At 39.6% G+C, this 13,500-nt stretch overlaps 2 protein-coding genes across 16 annotated transcripts in view; one reads left to right on the top strand and one right to left on the bottom strand.

The window, feature by feature from the left end:
- The window catches only part of COL11A1 (collagen type XI alpha 1 chain), a 257,188-nt gene extending 255,780 nt beyond the window's left edge, over positions 1-1,408 (bottom strand). For 13 of the 14 annotated variants that reach the window (XM_021404548.1, XM_021404553.1, XM_021404557.1 and 10 more), the window contains exon 1: positions 1,121-1,408. The gene's annotated coding sequence lies outside the window, so the exon portion shown is untranslated. Of the gene's footprint in view, positions 1-1,049; positions 1,073-1,120 lie in introns of those variants that run through there. The other variant, XM_021404551.1, reaches the window with a different exon arrangement.
- Positions 1,492-13,500, top strand: part of RNPC3 (RNA binding region (RNP1, RRM) containing 3) — a 25,322-nt gene continuing 13,313 nt past the window's right edge. For both annotated transcript variants that reach the window (XR_002441096.1, XM_021404567.1), the window contains exons 1-14: positions 1,492-1,740; positions 2,090-2,137; positions 3,871-3,989; positions 5,086-5,166; positions 5,872-5,983; positions 6,451-6,519; positions 7,161-7,309; positions 8,343-8,468; positions 9,089-9,225; positions 10,051-10,212; positions 10,372-10,466; positions 10,547-10,605; positions 11,991-12,123; positions 12,777-12,849. Coding sequence is in view for 1 of the 2 variants with exons in the window: in XM_021404567.1 (XP_021260242.1) it covers positions 1,537-1,740; positions 2,090-2,137; positions 3,871-3,989; positions 5,086-5,166; positions 5,872-5,983; positions 6,451-6,519; positions 7,161-7,309; positions 8,343-8,468; positions 9,089-9,225; positions 10,051-10,212; positions 10,372-10,466; positions 10,547-10,605; positions 11,991-12,123; positions 12,777-12,836 (1,554 nt within the window). In the remaining variant the exon portion in view is untranslated. The remainder of the gene's footprint in view (positions 1,741-2,089; positions 2,138-3,870; positions 3,990-5,085; positions 5,167-5,871; positions 5,984-6,450; positions 6,520-7,160; positions 7,310-8,342; positions 8,469-9,088; positions 9,226-10,050; positions 10,213-10,371; positions 10,467-10,546; positions 10,606-11,990; positions 12,124-12,776; positions 12,850-13,500) is intronic.

Below are 13,500 nucleotides of genomic sequence, written 5' to 3'. Positions count from 1 at the left end.
TGCCAATTCTTCCACTTGCCTCTGAGTTCACAGATGTTGCCTAGCCTACGTGAATGGGATCAACAAAAATGCAGCAACTGATCCTAAAAGAAACTGCTGCTAAATTTCTGCTTTGCTCCTTGATGTATTTCTGAACACTCTGCGTTTCCCCTGCTTTTCTTCCCTAGAGGCAGGTAGAGTCCTTCAGATTCTGCACAGTGGCATCGGGCACTGTAGTTCAGTTAGGCCCAGAGCCACAAGTAGTATGCCAACTAGGTAGGTGATTTTGCTGGTCAAAAACCAGCTGATTAAAAACAGTGGAAGCTGAGATTTCAACAATCAAATTTTGGATTTTTTCCCCACTTTGAAGAAGTAAGCTTTTGGCCTCGGCGGGGGGGGGGGGGGAGGAAGCAGGCTCTGGATCAGCCTGTCTTGTCTGGTTTCAGTGGTAGCTGGCTGGTAGGTGCCCTTGTACTCGCTCTGCAGAACTCCTCGTGCCCAGGATTACAGTCTGTGATTATGGCTGTGCTACATCCATGCTGCCTGCCTTGGCCAAATACACAACAGCTAACCTGATGCCAGAATGGCTTCAATGCCTTGCTGCTTAGGTAGAGTGGCAGGAGGAAAGAGAAGTCTCATCAGCTCAAGGCTAATAAAAACAGTATTTTGAAAGCAATACAACTGCTTTTAGCAACTGCTTTACTTCAAAGACAAGCTTTTAACTATTAAGAAAGGCAAGGGAAGAGGGTCATGGGAAATTTTCCCCTTTGGAGTATTATTTCTGATTTGCTCAAGTCAGATTTTGTACATTCTCTGTCTAGGATCACCCGATGGAGATGTGGCCCTGAAATAAAGAGATTATAGAAGCAGCAGTTGAATTATCAGGAAAACAGAACGCTGAGAGTACAGCAAGCTACAGCTTACTTGTACAACTCTAGGAGGTAACTGCGTGGAGTGTACACACAACACTAGCTACAGCCAATAAATTCCTGGCACTTAGGTGAAGCATGGGAAATTTCCTCCATGCAGACAGGTTCTCCAAACAGCATTTGTTGACCAAAGATGCATACCTGGCCACGTTCACACACACGCGTATTGTCACACATCTGGCAACACACCACAGCCAGCTGATGTCACGTACCACAGGCTATGACAAGCCAATGTAGTGCATGCCTCGCAGCAAGCCTGACAGGAACTCCTCTCTGCGCTGCCACGGATCTTGTAGCGCCAAGGGTCAGACTTAGGTGCCCAAGTTGCTTGGCACAAGGACACCAGCGCTAGGGACGGCACCGGAGCACCTGCAGCCACCCCCAGCCTCTCTGACGTGGAACGGCCGCTACGGCAGGTCCCACAGAGCAGCCGCCAACACCACAAGCAGAGCGCCGCCAGGCGGCCAGCCGCAGCCGCTTCCCGCCCAAACCCGCCCCGGCCCAGCTCCGCGACAGCCACGCCCCAACGGCTGAGACGTCTCGCGCCGCCAGCTTGCCGAGGGGTGGGAAGCAGCTTCTGCTCTCGCGTGACTTGTGGCATTGCCGCCGCTTCCGGCCTCGGACTGCAATGGCGGCGCCGGGCAGCGAGGAGGAGCGGGCGGGCGGCGCGGTGCCGGGCGCGGGGCAGTTTCACCTTGGCGTGGCGCGACGGCGTGGCCGGACGCTCCTGGTTCGGCATTTGCCCGCCGAGCTGACGGCGGCGGAGAAGGAGGACCTGCTGCAGCACTTCGGGGCGGTGGCCGTGCGCGTCCTGTCGGACCACGGGCGGCTGGTGAGGGCGCGGGCGGGAGGAGGCGGCCTGGGCCGCGCGCCTCCTCAGGGGCTCGGTGCGGCTCAGAGAGCATCGGCCTACTTTGGAAGGAGGGGGGAGCGCGGGGTGCTCGCCGGGAGGGCAGATATCCGCCGAGCAGTTCTGCCTCTTAGAATCATAGAGTCGTTTGAGTTGGAGGGAACCCTTAAAGATCTTTACTCCAACTCCCCTGCGATGCACAAAGTTCTTATTCTAAATTCTTAGAAAGAACGTCCCCTAAGACTTTGCCACACGCTGCAGTTAGAAGAGTGGTAACTGGAAGTTTTCTTACGTTTTTGATTTGAACTCAGTATGGCATTTTGTTTTCCAGAAACATACTGCTTTTGCTACCTTTCCTAGTGAAAATGCTGCTGTAAAGGTTTGTATTCAAGTTTTGTTATTAAGTGTTTTAGCCAAAGATTTCTCTGAATTGCTAGTTTTGTTGCAGAACGTTTTACATGTGATCTAGTGTAGAACGATATAGAATATTACTACTTCAGGAGTGTCCTGTTTTCAGCTGGGACAGAATTGATTTTCTTCATAGTGTCTGTTATGATGCTGTGTTTTGGCTTTAGGAGAAAACCAGTGTTGATAACACACAGATATTTTAGGTGTTATTGAGCAGTGGTGTATGGAACCAAGGGCATTTCAGTTTCTCAGGTTCTCATGCTGCTCTGCCAGTGAGGGAGCTGGGGAGCACAAGGAGCTGGGAGGGGACAGAACCAGGACAGCTGACCTAAACTGGCCAAAGGATATTCCATATCATATGGCATTGTGCCGAAAAAAAAAAGAAAAAGAAAACAAAACAAAACAAAACTTGAAAAATGGAGGGGAGTAGGCCAGACAGGCAGCTGCTGCTTGGGGACTGTCTGGGCATTGGTCAGCAGGTGGTGAGCAATTGCTTGTGCATCATTTGGTTTGCAAATACATATATGTGTGCACTTCACATATATATGTGTGTATATATATGTATATATAAAACTACTGTTATTTTTCTCTTCCATCTTTGAAAATAGTTCTTATCTCAACCCGTGAATTCTAACTTTTTTTCCTGACTCTCTCTCCCATCCCACTGGGAGAGAGGTGGGTGTGAGTGAAAGGCTGCATGGTGTTTAGCTGCTTTCAGGGTTAAACCACAACAAGGAGAAGGATTTGCAAAAGAAAAAAAAAACCCACTTGCATAGAATCGTAGGAAAGATGAGTTGGAAGAGGTCTTTGAAAGTCATCAGATCCAAGCTGTCACCTAGAGCAAGGCAAACTGGCATGAAATGGTGCTGATGGGGTTTTGTCAAGGATGCTTGTGCATTCTTAAGCTATAAAACAAACCTAAGTTACTTGTCTTGTGAACAATGGGGTATGTGACAAAATTCAGACGTAGTGAAGTAAACGATTGAAGGCTCCGTTGCATGCCCAACCTCAGTAATAAGAAGAAAAATGCCATGTTAATGGGAGACACTCCTGTAAAAAGATAATGCTAATGATGCTTTTTGAATCTGACTGGTGAAAAGCCTCTGCCCTGAGTTCCACTCTTATATTCCAGATTGTTTTATAAGGTCATGCTGTAAGGTAGTATTGAAAGAAGGAGCAAAGACTGTGTGAGATAAACAGTGGCGAATTTAGGTTACTTTGTGTCAGTTGTTAGCACACTATCAAGACCTGCAGAAAACTGGAGCTTCACAGTCTAACAAGTAGGCATTGTGATTTACAAATTCTGAGATAGTACTGGTGGACTACAACATGTGTGTAGTTCATAAGAGAGCTTTTTTTTTTTTTTCTTGAAATCGTAGAGATTTACCAGTCTGTGTAATAAGTGTTATTAAGGCTGCAGTCCCACTACTGTGTTCAGATGACGTAGGTGTCTGCAACAGTTCTAGCTGTGCAGTCTCGTTTTCTGTCCTGCTGGCAAGAAAGAGGCTTCCAAAAGCAGTTGTGTGACAGTGGGAACTGTGGGTCACTACCTGTGTTTATAGTGGCACAGGCTTAGCTTTAAAGCAATGGGGACTACATCCTATTGCAGGGTTGCCTACCAAATTTAAAGGAGTCTTGCTTTGAAACAATCTGATATTTTTTCTTCTTCTGTTTCTTTCCTTTTTCCATTGAAATCATTTGAAGGCTTTGTCAAGACTGCATCAGCTGAAACTTTTAGGGCACACTTTAGTGGTTGAATTTGCAAAGGAGCAAGATAGTGTGCAAGTACTTAGCCAGCCTTCGCTCTCAGACAAATGTAAAAGGTATGTGGATAATAATTCAATTTGTGTGTGGTCAAGGAAAGGAAATTCTGTATTCAAAACATTTTCATAGTACTGTTGAGTAAAAGGATAAATCATAGCCTTTTAGTAATGTTAGTAGATGGGTTCTAATCTGTAGATAAGCGACTACATTTCTCCCATGGAGTAGTAGTGTTCCATTCATTATGATCTTGAAACAATCCCCATCCTTATTCCTGTAGATAAATCTTTCATTAGCAGATAGTCCTGCTAGTTTTCATTTAGAGCAAGATGTCAGTCTGTGTAAGATGACCTCTGATACGCAGGTTTCCTGTGCTTAGGAGTCTCTTCTGCTTTTGTGTCAGTGTTGTAGTTTCACTTTGCTTCAGAAAGTACATGCAGTATTTTCCTGATGCTTCTTTCTAATCTAATCAAGAGTCAGGCAAAATTGACACCTGCAGGCATGATTGCGTAGGGCTGTATTATCTAAGTTTGCATGCATCTATGTTGAAGCACGAACAGATCAAACATTAAACTGAGTCTTTCTTCAAGTGTGTAAAGAATATATAAATAAAAATACAAAAATAAATCCTAATTCTAGTATCATCCATAACTGTGATAGTTTGGTTTTCAAATATTTGTTAAATACTTAATTAAAAAAATAAATTGCCTAGTTAAGCTGTCAGGTTTATCTGTGCACTATGCCACAAAGTGATAAAAAGCTATGTGATTGTGCTTAATTAAAATCGGCTGTAGAGCTTTTGAAAGTTAAGTAACCTGCTCTGAATATGAACGAACCAATGACAATACTTTTTATAACCTTTATAACCTTTGAACTAAGAGTAACACGAAATAATTTTGGTTCTTTTCCTGTGAGTAGATTTAAATGAGAAATGTTTAAGTACAGGGGGACTCTCTTCAATATGGATAAATATTTATTTGCATAGGCCTGCTTTGAAGGTCTGGCTGCTGTACTTGCTGTAGTAATTCCATTGATAAAAATTCTTAAAAATACTATACTGATCTATTTCTTATATTTTTTTGAATGTTTGAAATGAGTGGTTTTATGGAAGGCAGTTAACTTTTTCCCTGTTTTAATTAATGTTAAGTTATTTTTTAGTCCAGAAGAGCCGGTGAAAGAAGAAGAGAAGAGAGAACCAAGCTGTCTTAAAATAGAGAATGGAATTGCACCTAGCCATGGGTTAATATTTTAAAATTTTTAACTTTTTTGTTCTGTTAAGGTTTATTTTGAGATAACTGTTATATACTGTTGAACAAGAGAGAATGTAGTAGTTTTGTTTTATATTATGCTGCTTTTCTACATGCGTAGGTGTAGGTATTTTTTTCATAAAGATAAAATTCATAGTTCTTCAAGCTTAGAAGCCTTATAGTTGAGTGACTGATACTTTGAGACGTGAAGCTGTAGGTTGCATAAAAGTCTTCTAGTGCAGTTTGTCACTTTCTCAGGAGAAGTTTAACAGCTGAGTACTATTGACATAGACAGTTTGGTCTTTTTTTCTCCATTTGTATTTTTGCCTACATGAAGAATAATTTCCTTTTGGGGCTAATTAATCCAGCACTTTGAGTTTTGGTTTTATGATGTTTGAATACGTTGATTCTTTGCTGTGTTTGTTAGACTTTCTGCCTGTGTGGCTACTTACTTTCCCTGTGCCCAAGCCCAGTAAGTCTGCCATACATTAGGGGACTGACTGCTCCCCGATGATAAAAACTTAATGTAGATGGCCCAGCCAGTCAAAATGATACATAACTGTTCTAGGGCAAATGGTAATATTTCAGTGTTATTTCAGGTATAACTAACAGCTAAAACTTTAGTAACCGTTAATTGTTATCAGCTATTTTTGTGGTGAAGGAGCTAAGATTCATTGTTTTTATTCTTCTTCCTCAGCCTCACATTTCCCATCAATTCTTGCCTCAAGTATCTGTATCCACCACCTTCAAGTACAATTCTAGCAAATATAGCAAATGCCTTGGCAAGCGTGCCCAAGTTTTATGTACAGGTAAGTAAAAAAATTAGCAAAAAAAGTATAAAAATAAAGACATGTCCTTTTTCCCCTTTTAGTTATCCACTGAAATAATTTTTGATATACTAAATACAAGTTAGTTGTCTTGTAATAATGGTAACCAGTGTTAATTCTTTGCTACACTGAAACTTCATTGACCGGAACTGACTGTTACTTCATCGATGTGGAAGGCTTAACTGGATGTGATCTTCTGAATTATGAGCACTTACAATTTCATACAGAGATGTTTTATGTACTACTTCTTACTAGCCTTTTCGGGATATTGCATTTACCATTAGTGTTGCATCTCATTTGCTGGCTGTCACATTTTTTAGTAACCTACGTAGTTGTACTGTCATTAAAACTACTGATTTATACCTGTCAGAAGTAATCAGCTGTTATATCTGGCAAGGAACTCTATTTATTTTTCTAATGGAAGTATTGCTTACCTTGAATCCTTTCAGGTACTTCATCTTATGAATAAAATGAATCTTCCTCCACCTTTTGGACCAATTACTGCTCGGCCTCCCATGGTAACTTTTTAAATATACATATTAGGTACTGGAAAAGGGATTCGCAATTTAAAATATAAGAAATGTGATAAGAGATCCAAAGTTCAAACTTCTAAAAATGATATGTACATAGGTAATTCCTTGTAATACGTGGTTTCCATAATCTTAATGAAAAATCAGATTCCTTTCATGAAATCCTCATTGCTTTTAGAGATGTTGTAATTTTGATAGTTGTTGGAAAGTTCAGTGTAGAAACTGAAATAGTAGTAGCTCAGGGCTCCTTTTCTGTGTTTTGAAAAAAAAGATTCCTTAAAACTGCATGCAGTAGAGAGGAAAAAAAAGTGCAGGGATCTAGTTTCTACTTTTATATTTAACTCCTCACATTAAAAGAATGAAAACATCTACTTTTACGTATTGGAAAGCAGCAAATATTTTTTTTTACTGCAAATTTTTTATTACTAATGTAGTTTATTGAAGTAGCATATAAATCTATATGAATAAGTGAATATATATGTACTATAAGTGTACTCTAAAAAGCTGTTTCTTACTCTCTTGTAATGTATTGCTTTGGCTTGTTATTATATGCAAAGGAAAACAAGGTGCACAAAGTTTTTACTTAAAAATCATTTTTTTTTTTTTTTTAACATTCTTCTCATTACTAGTATGAAGAGTATTTACCAGTGCCTGTGCCACCCCCACCAATTCCACCTCTGCCTCCTGAAGAGCCTCCTTTGCCTGAAGAGGAGGAAGACCAAATCTCTAGTGGAGATGAATCAGAATATGAAAGTGATAATGAGGAGGAAAAAGAGAGGTACGCATTTCATGGTCGTCTTTTAATACATTGTTTTTACTTTTCTGGATACTAGTTCAGCCACTGGTTAAATCTCTGAACGCTTGCAGCCTATAGATAGTCTTTCCTGATGTGTAAGTGTATGGGAACTGCTGAGTCATGGCCTGAACCACTGATTGAGCACCTGGAGGGAAAGACCCAGTCAGCCCTGGGAGCACAGGTGAAGGCAATTCACCTGTGCAACCAGAAGGGTTGGAGCCAGGCTCCACCCCTCTTAGGCCTCATTTAAGGGCTGACTGCCCCTGAGGAAGGATCTCTTCCTGGAGACCCCTCCTTGGTGGGAGCCTTTCCCTGCGAGCCCACAATCTTCCAATCTGGGTGAGTGCTGTATTTTCTTTCCACCTTTTGTAATGCTATTTCCATCGCGTTAGTCCTTCTGATTGCTACAGTAAGGAAGCTCCAGAGTGAGTGAAAAATGGAAGGGCGGTGCTGTTTTGAATGACAGTAGGAGGATGAACATGGCCACGTGGCACACAGAAATTAGGATTTCTTACTTTGTCTGAAAAAAAAAAAAGCAACCCAGAAGCTCATAATGAAGGGAGAGTGCAGGTATAATGAATGAAGCAATAAATTGTTTTCTGGTTTCTTCATTTTTCCACGTTTTAGGGAGTAAATTACTCAGCTTAAATAGTTTTGACCCCTGACTTACAAAATGTTCTTTGTACATTGAGTGTGTGTTGCTAGGAGAAATAACAATGGGAAGAGGTTCTGATTCTCTTGCAGCTTTAGGAATTAATGACATTAGAGCTGTTTTTAAGCCTTAAAATAAGACTCAGTGAAGAAATTGCCTTCTTCATTTGCTATTAAAACTGAAAAAAAGCAAATGAGAAAGGAACTTTCTATATTTAGAAAAATACATGCATTGACAACTTATATGCTGAAAAGTTGCATTTCAAGGGGTTTAGGAAAGGGAGAAGGGCTACATTTACAAGTGAGCATTCACAAATAAAATGTAAACCAATTTGGATCTTTTTTTTAACTTTATTTATAATAGAATGACCAAATTGATGGAATTAGCGACCCTTCAACCTAAAAGACCAATAAACACAAAGAAGCGTGGTGTTAGAAAAAAGCAAAGAATTAAGGACTTTCTGAATGTTCCCACATGTACTCCCCACAGGTTTGTATTATTTTTCTGCTTGCATATTTTCAGAAAAATATTCTTTTTGCTAAATGTCTTTCTCAGCATTATGTTTTCTATAGTATTGTTTTAATAAAAGTATTCTTCTCTGGTATGTGTCTTGGGCCTAATTGCTCACAAGGTCTCGTTGTTATGTAGCGTGAACTAAAGTCTGTTTAACAACCTTAGTGTGTAAAGTGTGCGTACTTCTAGCTCCTTCTCTTGGTTTAAAAAAAAAAAAAAACATTTTCCATAAAAAATAAAAACAATTTCATGTTGCAGTGCTGATAGAAGTGATCTGTATTTAGTGCTTGAGGTAATCCTAAAAAATAAAAACAAAAAAATGGGGGGGAGGAAAACAAGAGCTAATCTTGTTTGGATCATTTTGATTTTTGAAATTAACAGTACTGTGAGACAGTAGCTGCCAGAATTTCTATCTGGTGATGATCAGTTGTGAATGCAAGATTTTCTTTAACAGCCTTCTTCTTCCTGCAGTTGGTTTGGAATATTTCTACACTATGTGAGAGGAAAATCAATGCTAATTACAAAATACTATCAGTTGCCTAAATAAGAAAAATAAATGCCTGTCTGAATCTTTAACGTGTTGTTGTTTTAAACAGTAATTTGCACCCTACCCTGTCGCCTTCAGATGTCTTTGAGCAACCACAGCACATAGGTCTTAAAAAGATTGAGTTCCATATTACTACTGACATCCCATCTGTTCTTCAGATAAACTCAGAAAGAGAAGAAAAAAATGGTAAGCATTTGTACTTCAGATTTATTTAATGCGAACTTTGTGGTTTCAGTATGCAGAAGGCTGCTAAAATTCAGACCAGGGAGTCCTGTTCTTTCTTCTTTTGTATTGGAGAAGATTTCGTAGATTGTATACATCCGTTTAAGAACTCTGGCTTGCATCTTGTCTGCATTTGTTGCTGAAAAGGAGCATATGTATATGAACATAGGAAACTATGTTAAGGAGAGCTCTGTGCTTTCATACAGTTCAGGATGCAGAGGATTTTAGTACGTGTGTTTATGGTGAACTGCACCTTTTTAAAAAAAAAAACTTTAGGTTGCCTATAGCAAGTACAGTACAAATGCATTCTCAGTATTATATTGTGTAACGGAATGGATCAAGCTAATTTTAGATTTTCTTCTTCCAGAAGAAGGTTAAGATGGTTGTCAGCTTCTTCTCTGTTGCACTGATAATCTGCAGTAAAAATTCTGGACAGTGCCAATAGTGAGGGTGTGATGGTTTCTTGTAGGGTTGTGGTTAGTCTGTGTTTTTCAGTATTTTACAGCTTCTTTAAATGAAAATTATATAAACCATTGATACAGGCTTGAGCAGCAGGGCTAGTTTTAGTTTAACCGACATGTGCTGTGACTTTTCTTGATAGTACTTTGTAGAACAAATTTTATTTGTCAAGTCAGGAATTAAAACAACTTTCCTTAGGGACGTGTTCAGATTTCTTCACAGAGTTTGCTATATTCAAATGTTAATAAAAGGAATGTACTCTTTTTGCTTGCTGTTGTTCCTCTTGTGAATAGTCGTATGAACTGTTTGTATCGTGTGTTCAAATTATAGATCTTTATGCCACCACAGAAGAAATCAATAATACAGGATTTGGAAGGATTTTCCCAACTCCTAGCTCAAATGATAAAATGGCAACAGAGGAAGAAGATGATGAAATACCATCAGAGTTTATTTCTAGAAGAGAACTAGAGAAAAACAGACTTTCTAGGGAAGGTATAACTGTGAGAATAAATTATATAATAGTAGCTGTTCGCTTTGTTGTAATAAAAAGTTTTAGTATTTTCTCTTTTGCTTTACCATATATAATTTAATAATTTCTTTTATACTGAGAAAATATATAAAACAATTGTCTATTTTTCTGTCTTCTTCAAGAAATGGAAAAATTTTCTGTTTTCAAAAACTATGAGCCAGGTGAACCAAATTGCAGGATATATGTGAAGAATTTGGCTAAACAAGTTCAAGAAAAGGTACGTGAACAAGAAAAATAAAATATTTATCAAAAAGGCTTTTTAGCAGCTTTCTACTTATTCCAGCCCTTTAATTCCAGGATCTCAAGTTCATTTTTGGAAGATACGTTGACTTCCAGTCAGAACTGGAACGAAATATGTAAGTTAAAATGAAATCTTTTATGTTAACTTTATAATATTGGTGAAAACTGTAATTTGAAAACTTGTTATTTCTGCTTTTCTTCTTTCTACTTCCCCTTCTTTATGGGGGGGGGGAATGCTTTTCACCTGAAAACATTATCACAAGAACAGAAATAGGATTCTTTTCCGCAGTTTTTAAAGACCATACTATTTTGCCTTTATATTTTAGTTACTAAATATACTATTTGTTGAGCAACGCGTGATGAATACAACATGAATGATTGTGTGAATCTAGTCATTTTGCATATGTCATATTTACTACAGTTGGACACAGACTTACCATCCTGCTGTTTATTGCTACTTTTACTAAATAGCATCTCCTAGGCAAAATGTAAGTGGTCTCTAGTGACATAATTCCTCCATTTCTGCTATTCCAGCTTTAAGCATGAGTGTTGTATATGAGTAGTGAAATATGAAGGTGTTTTTAAAGGAACAAAAATATATATTAGTTGGTGAATGGAGTTAAATCCAGCTGGTGACTGGTCACAGGTGGTATTCTCCAGAGGTTGGTACTGGGGCCTGTCCTGGGCCAATGGGATGAAGTTCATCAAGACCAAATGCCAGGTCCTGCACTTTGGCCACAGCAACTCCAGGCAACACTACAGGTTTGGGGCAGAGTGGCTGGAAGACTGCATGGAAGAAATGGACCTGGAGGTGTTGGTTGATGCTCAGCTGAACACGAGCCAGCAGTGTGCCCAGGTGGCCAAGAAGGCTGATGACATCTTGGCTTGTATCAGAAATAGTGTTGCCAGCAGGAGCAGGGAAGTGATCATCCCTCTGTACTCAGCACTGATGAGGCTGCACCTTGAGAATGGTGTTCAGTTTTGGGCCCCTCACAGTGAGGCCCTGGAGCGTGTCCAGAGAAGGGCAATGAAGCTGTGAGGGGTCTGGAGCACAGGCCTTATGAGGAGCGGCTGAGGGAGCTGCGATTGTTTAGTTTGGAGAAGAGGAGGCTCAGGGGAAACCTTATCACTCTCTACAACTCCCTGAAAGGAGGTTGTGATGAGAATGGGGAGTTGGCCTCTTCTCCTGTGAAGCTAGCAATAGGACTAGAGGGAATGGCCTCAAGTTGCACCAGGGGAGAGTCAGGTTGGGCACTGGGAAAAAAAATGTTCTCCAAAAGAATGGTCAGACGCTGGAATGGGCTGCCTAGGGAGGTGGTTGAGTCATTCTTCCTGGAGGTGTTCAAGTAACCTTTAGGTGTTGTACTGAGGGATGTGGTTTAAAGGGGAAATATTGGTGGTAGGTGGACGATTGGACTGGATGATTGTGGAGGTCTTTTCCAGCCTTGGTGATTCTGTGATTCTATTGTATGATTTCCTAATTCTCTATTTTTCCCTCTAGGTTTGATATACGTTTGATGAAAGAAGGACGTATGAAGGGTCAGGCTTTCATTGGACTTCCTAATGAAAAAGCAGCAGCTAAAGCTTTGAAAGAAGCAAATGGCTATGTCTTATTTGAAAAACCCATGGTCGTTGTATCTTTTTCTTCAAATATTTACATTACTTTCTTTTTAAGTTGTCTAGAGCATTCTGCATTTGTTGGAAATCTGTGGAAGGAAGAAATACATTGAGAAAACTAGACAGCGGAGCCTAGTGTACTATTGTAGAATTATTATATCTTAAAAATATATAGGGACACCTCTTGTGAAATAGGAAAGTGAATGAGCCTTACTTAAGAATTAGTTATTTTTCTGTTCTTTAGTCTTTGATCCTACAAACCCAATCCAAAAGAACAAGAACACGCATAGCCATTGCATTTAAGTTATGTAGGATTTTTGAATTGTTTAGACCTGTGTTTGCAGATCTGGGAGATGAAGTGTTTGTTTAGCTTTGTTGGTTGGGGTTTTTTTTCAGCATTGCATACAAATTAGTTGCTTTGGGGGCACGTATATCATGTTGGCATTTCTACGCTTCTTTGATCGGATTGCCCTGTTGTTTAAGTTTGAAAACTTTTCCTGTCCTTCCTTATTTTTGAATTAAATGTTCCATAGTTTTTTGTGAACTCTAGGATATGCTCTCTTGAAGTATACTGCAGATCAGCGAGGTCCTAATCTTTGACTGGGGTTTTGTTGCTTATTGATTTACTTCTCTTTGTCACTGGCACTTGTAGTCCTTAACGGAATCTCAGCAATTTGCTCGTTCAGCTAGACCAAAGCAGGATTCCAATGAAATTAAAAGAAAAAAATAGAACATAGCAAAAGGTATGGATTCTTTGCCTGAAAATTATGGGTTGTTTTTTTTCCATTTTGCTCGCTTTCTTTGTTTTATTTTTTTATGGTTGCTTTAGGAATAGTGATGGTGAAAGAGAAATACTCCATACAATACTCTTTTCTTAGATGTGCTCTTCTATCAGGAAACCAGTCTGCAGTATGCGTAGTTGGTATAAGATTAAGGATTGCTTCTTCCTCTGTTTAGAAACCTGGAGTCTGTTATTTTCCTAATCTTGAGACTAGGATAGTTGTCTGTATTTTCTGATCCTTAATCATGGAACCTGGGGAGAATGACTTCGTGGAATTTGAGCACTTACCTTTTTAGTAATGTTCTGATATTTTGGCTTCCAAAGGAGTAGCATCTTTGCTCTTTCTTGTCCATGGTCCCACTGTGCATGCTGTAAAGCTATTTCAAATATCTGTTTCCAGCAATGAACTTGCTTCTGCCACCTCTGTAAATGAGACTGTAGTACTATTTCAGCATCCTTTAAGCTTTTCTGATTAAGGAAATGTTACTGTTTCAGAAAATGTTACTAAATATTGCATTAATTGAGGCTTCCTTTGCTATGGAGTGCACAGTTGCTGATTTTTTTTTTACCATTTCTAAATTGGTGAGAAGTTAGCTTTTAGCAGAAAGTAATC

This window comes from Numida meleagris, chromosome 7, assembly GCF_002078875.1.
Source record: "Numida meleagris isolate 19003 breed g44 Domestic line chromosome 7, NumMel1.0, whole genome shotgun sequence".
In the NCBI taxonomy this organism is placed as follows: Eukaryota; Metazoa; Chordata; class Aves; order Galliformes; family Numididae; genus Numida; species Numida meleagris.
The sequence above is the reverse complement of the archived record's forward strand: the minus strand, read 5'-3'. Positions and strand labels throughout refer to the sequence as shown.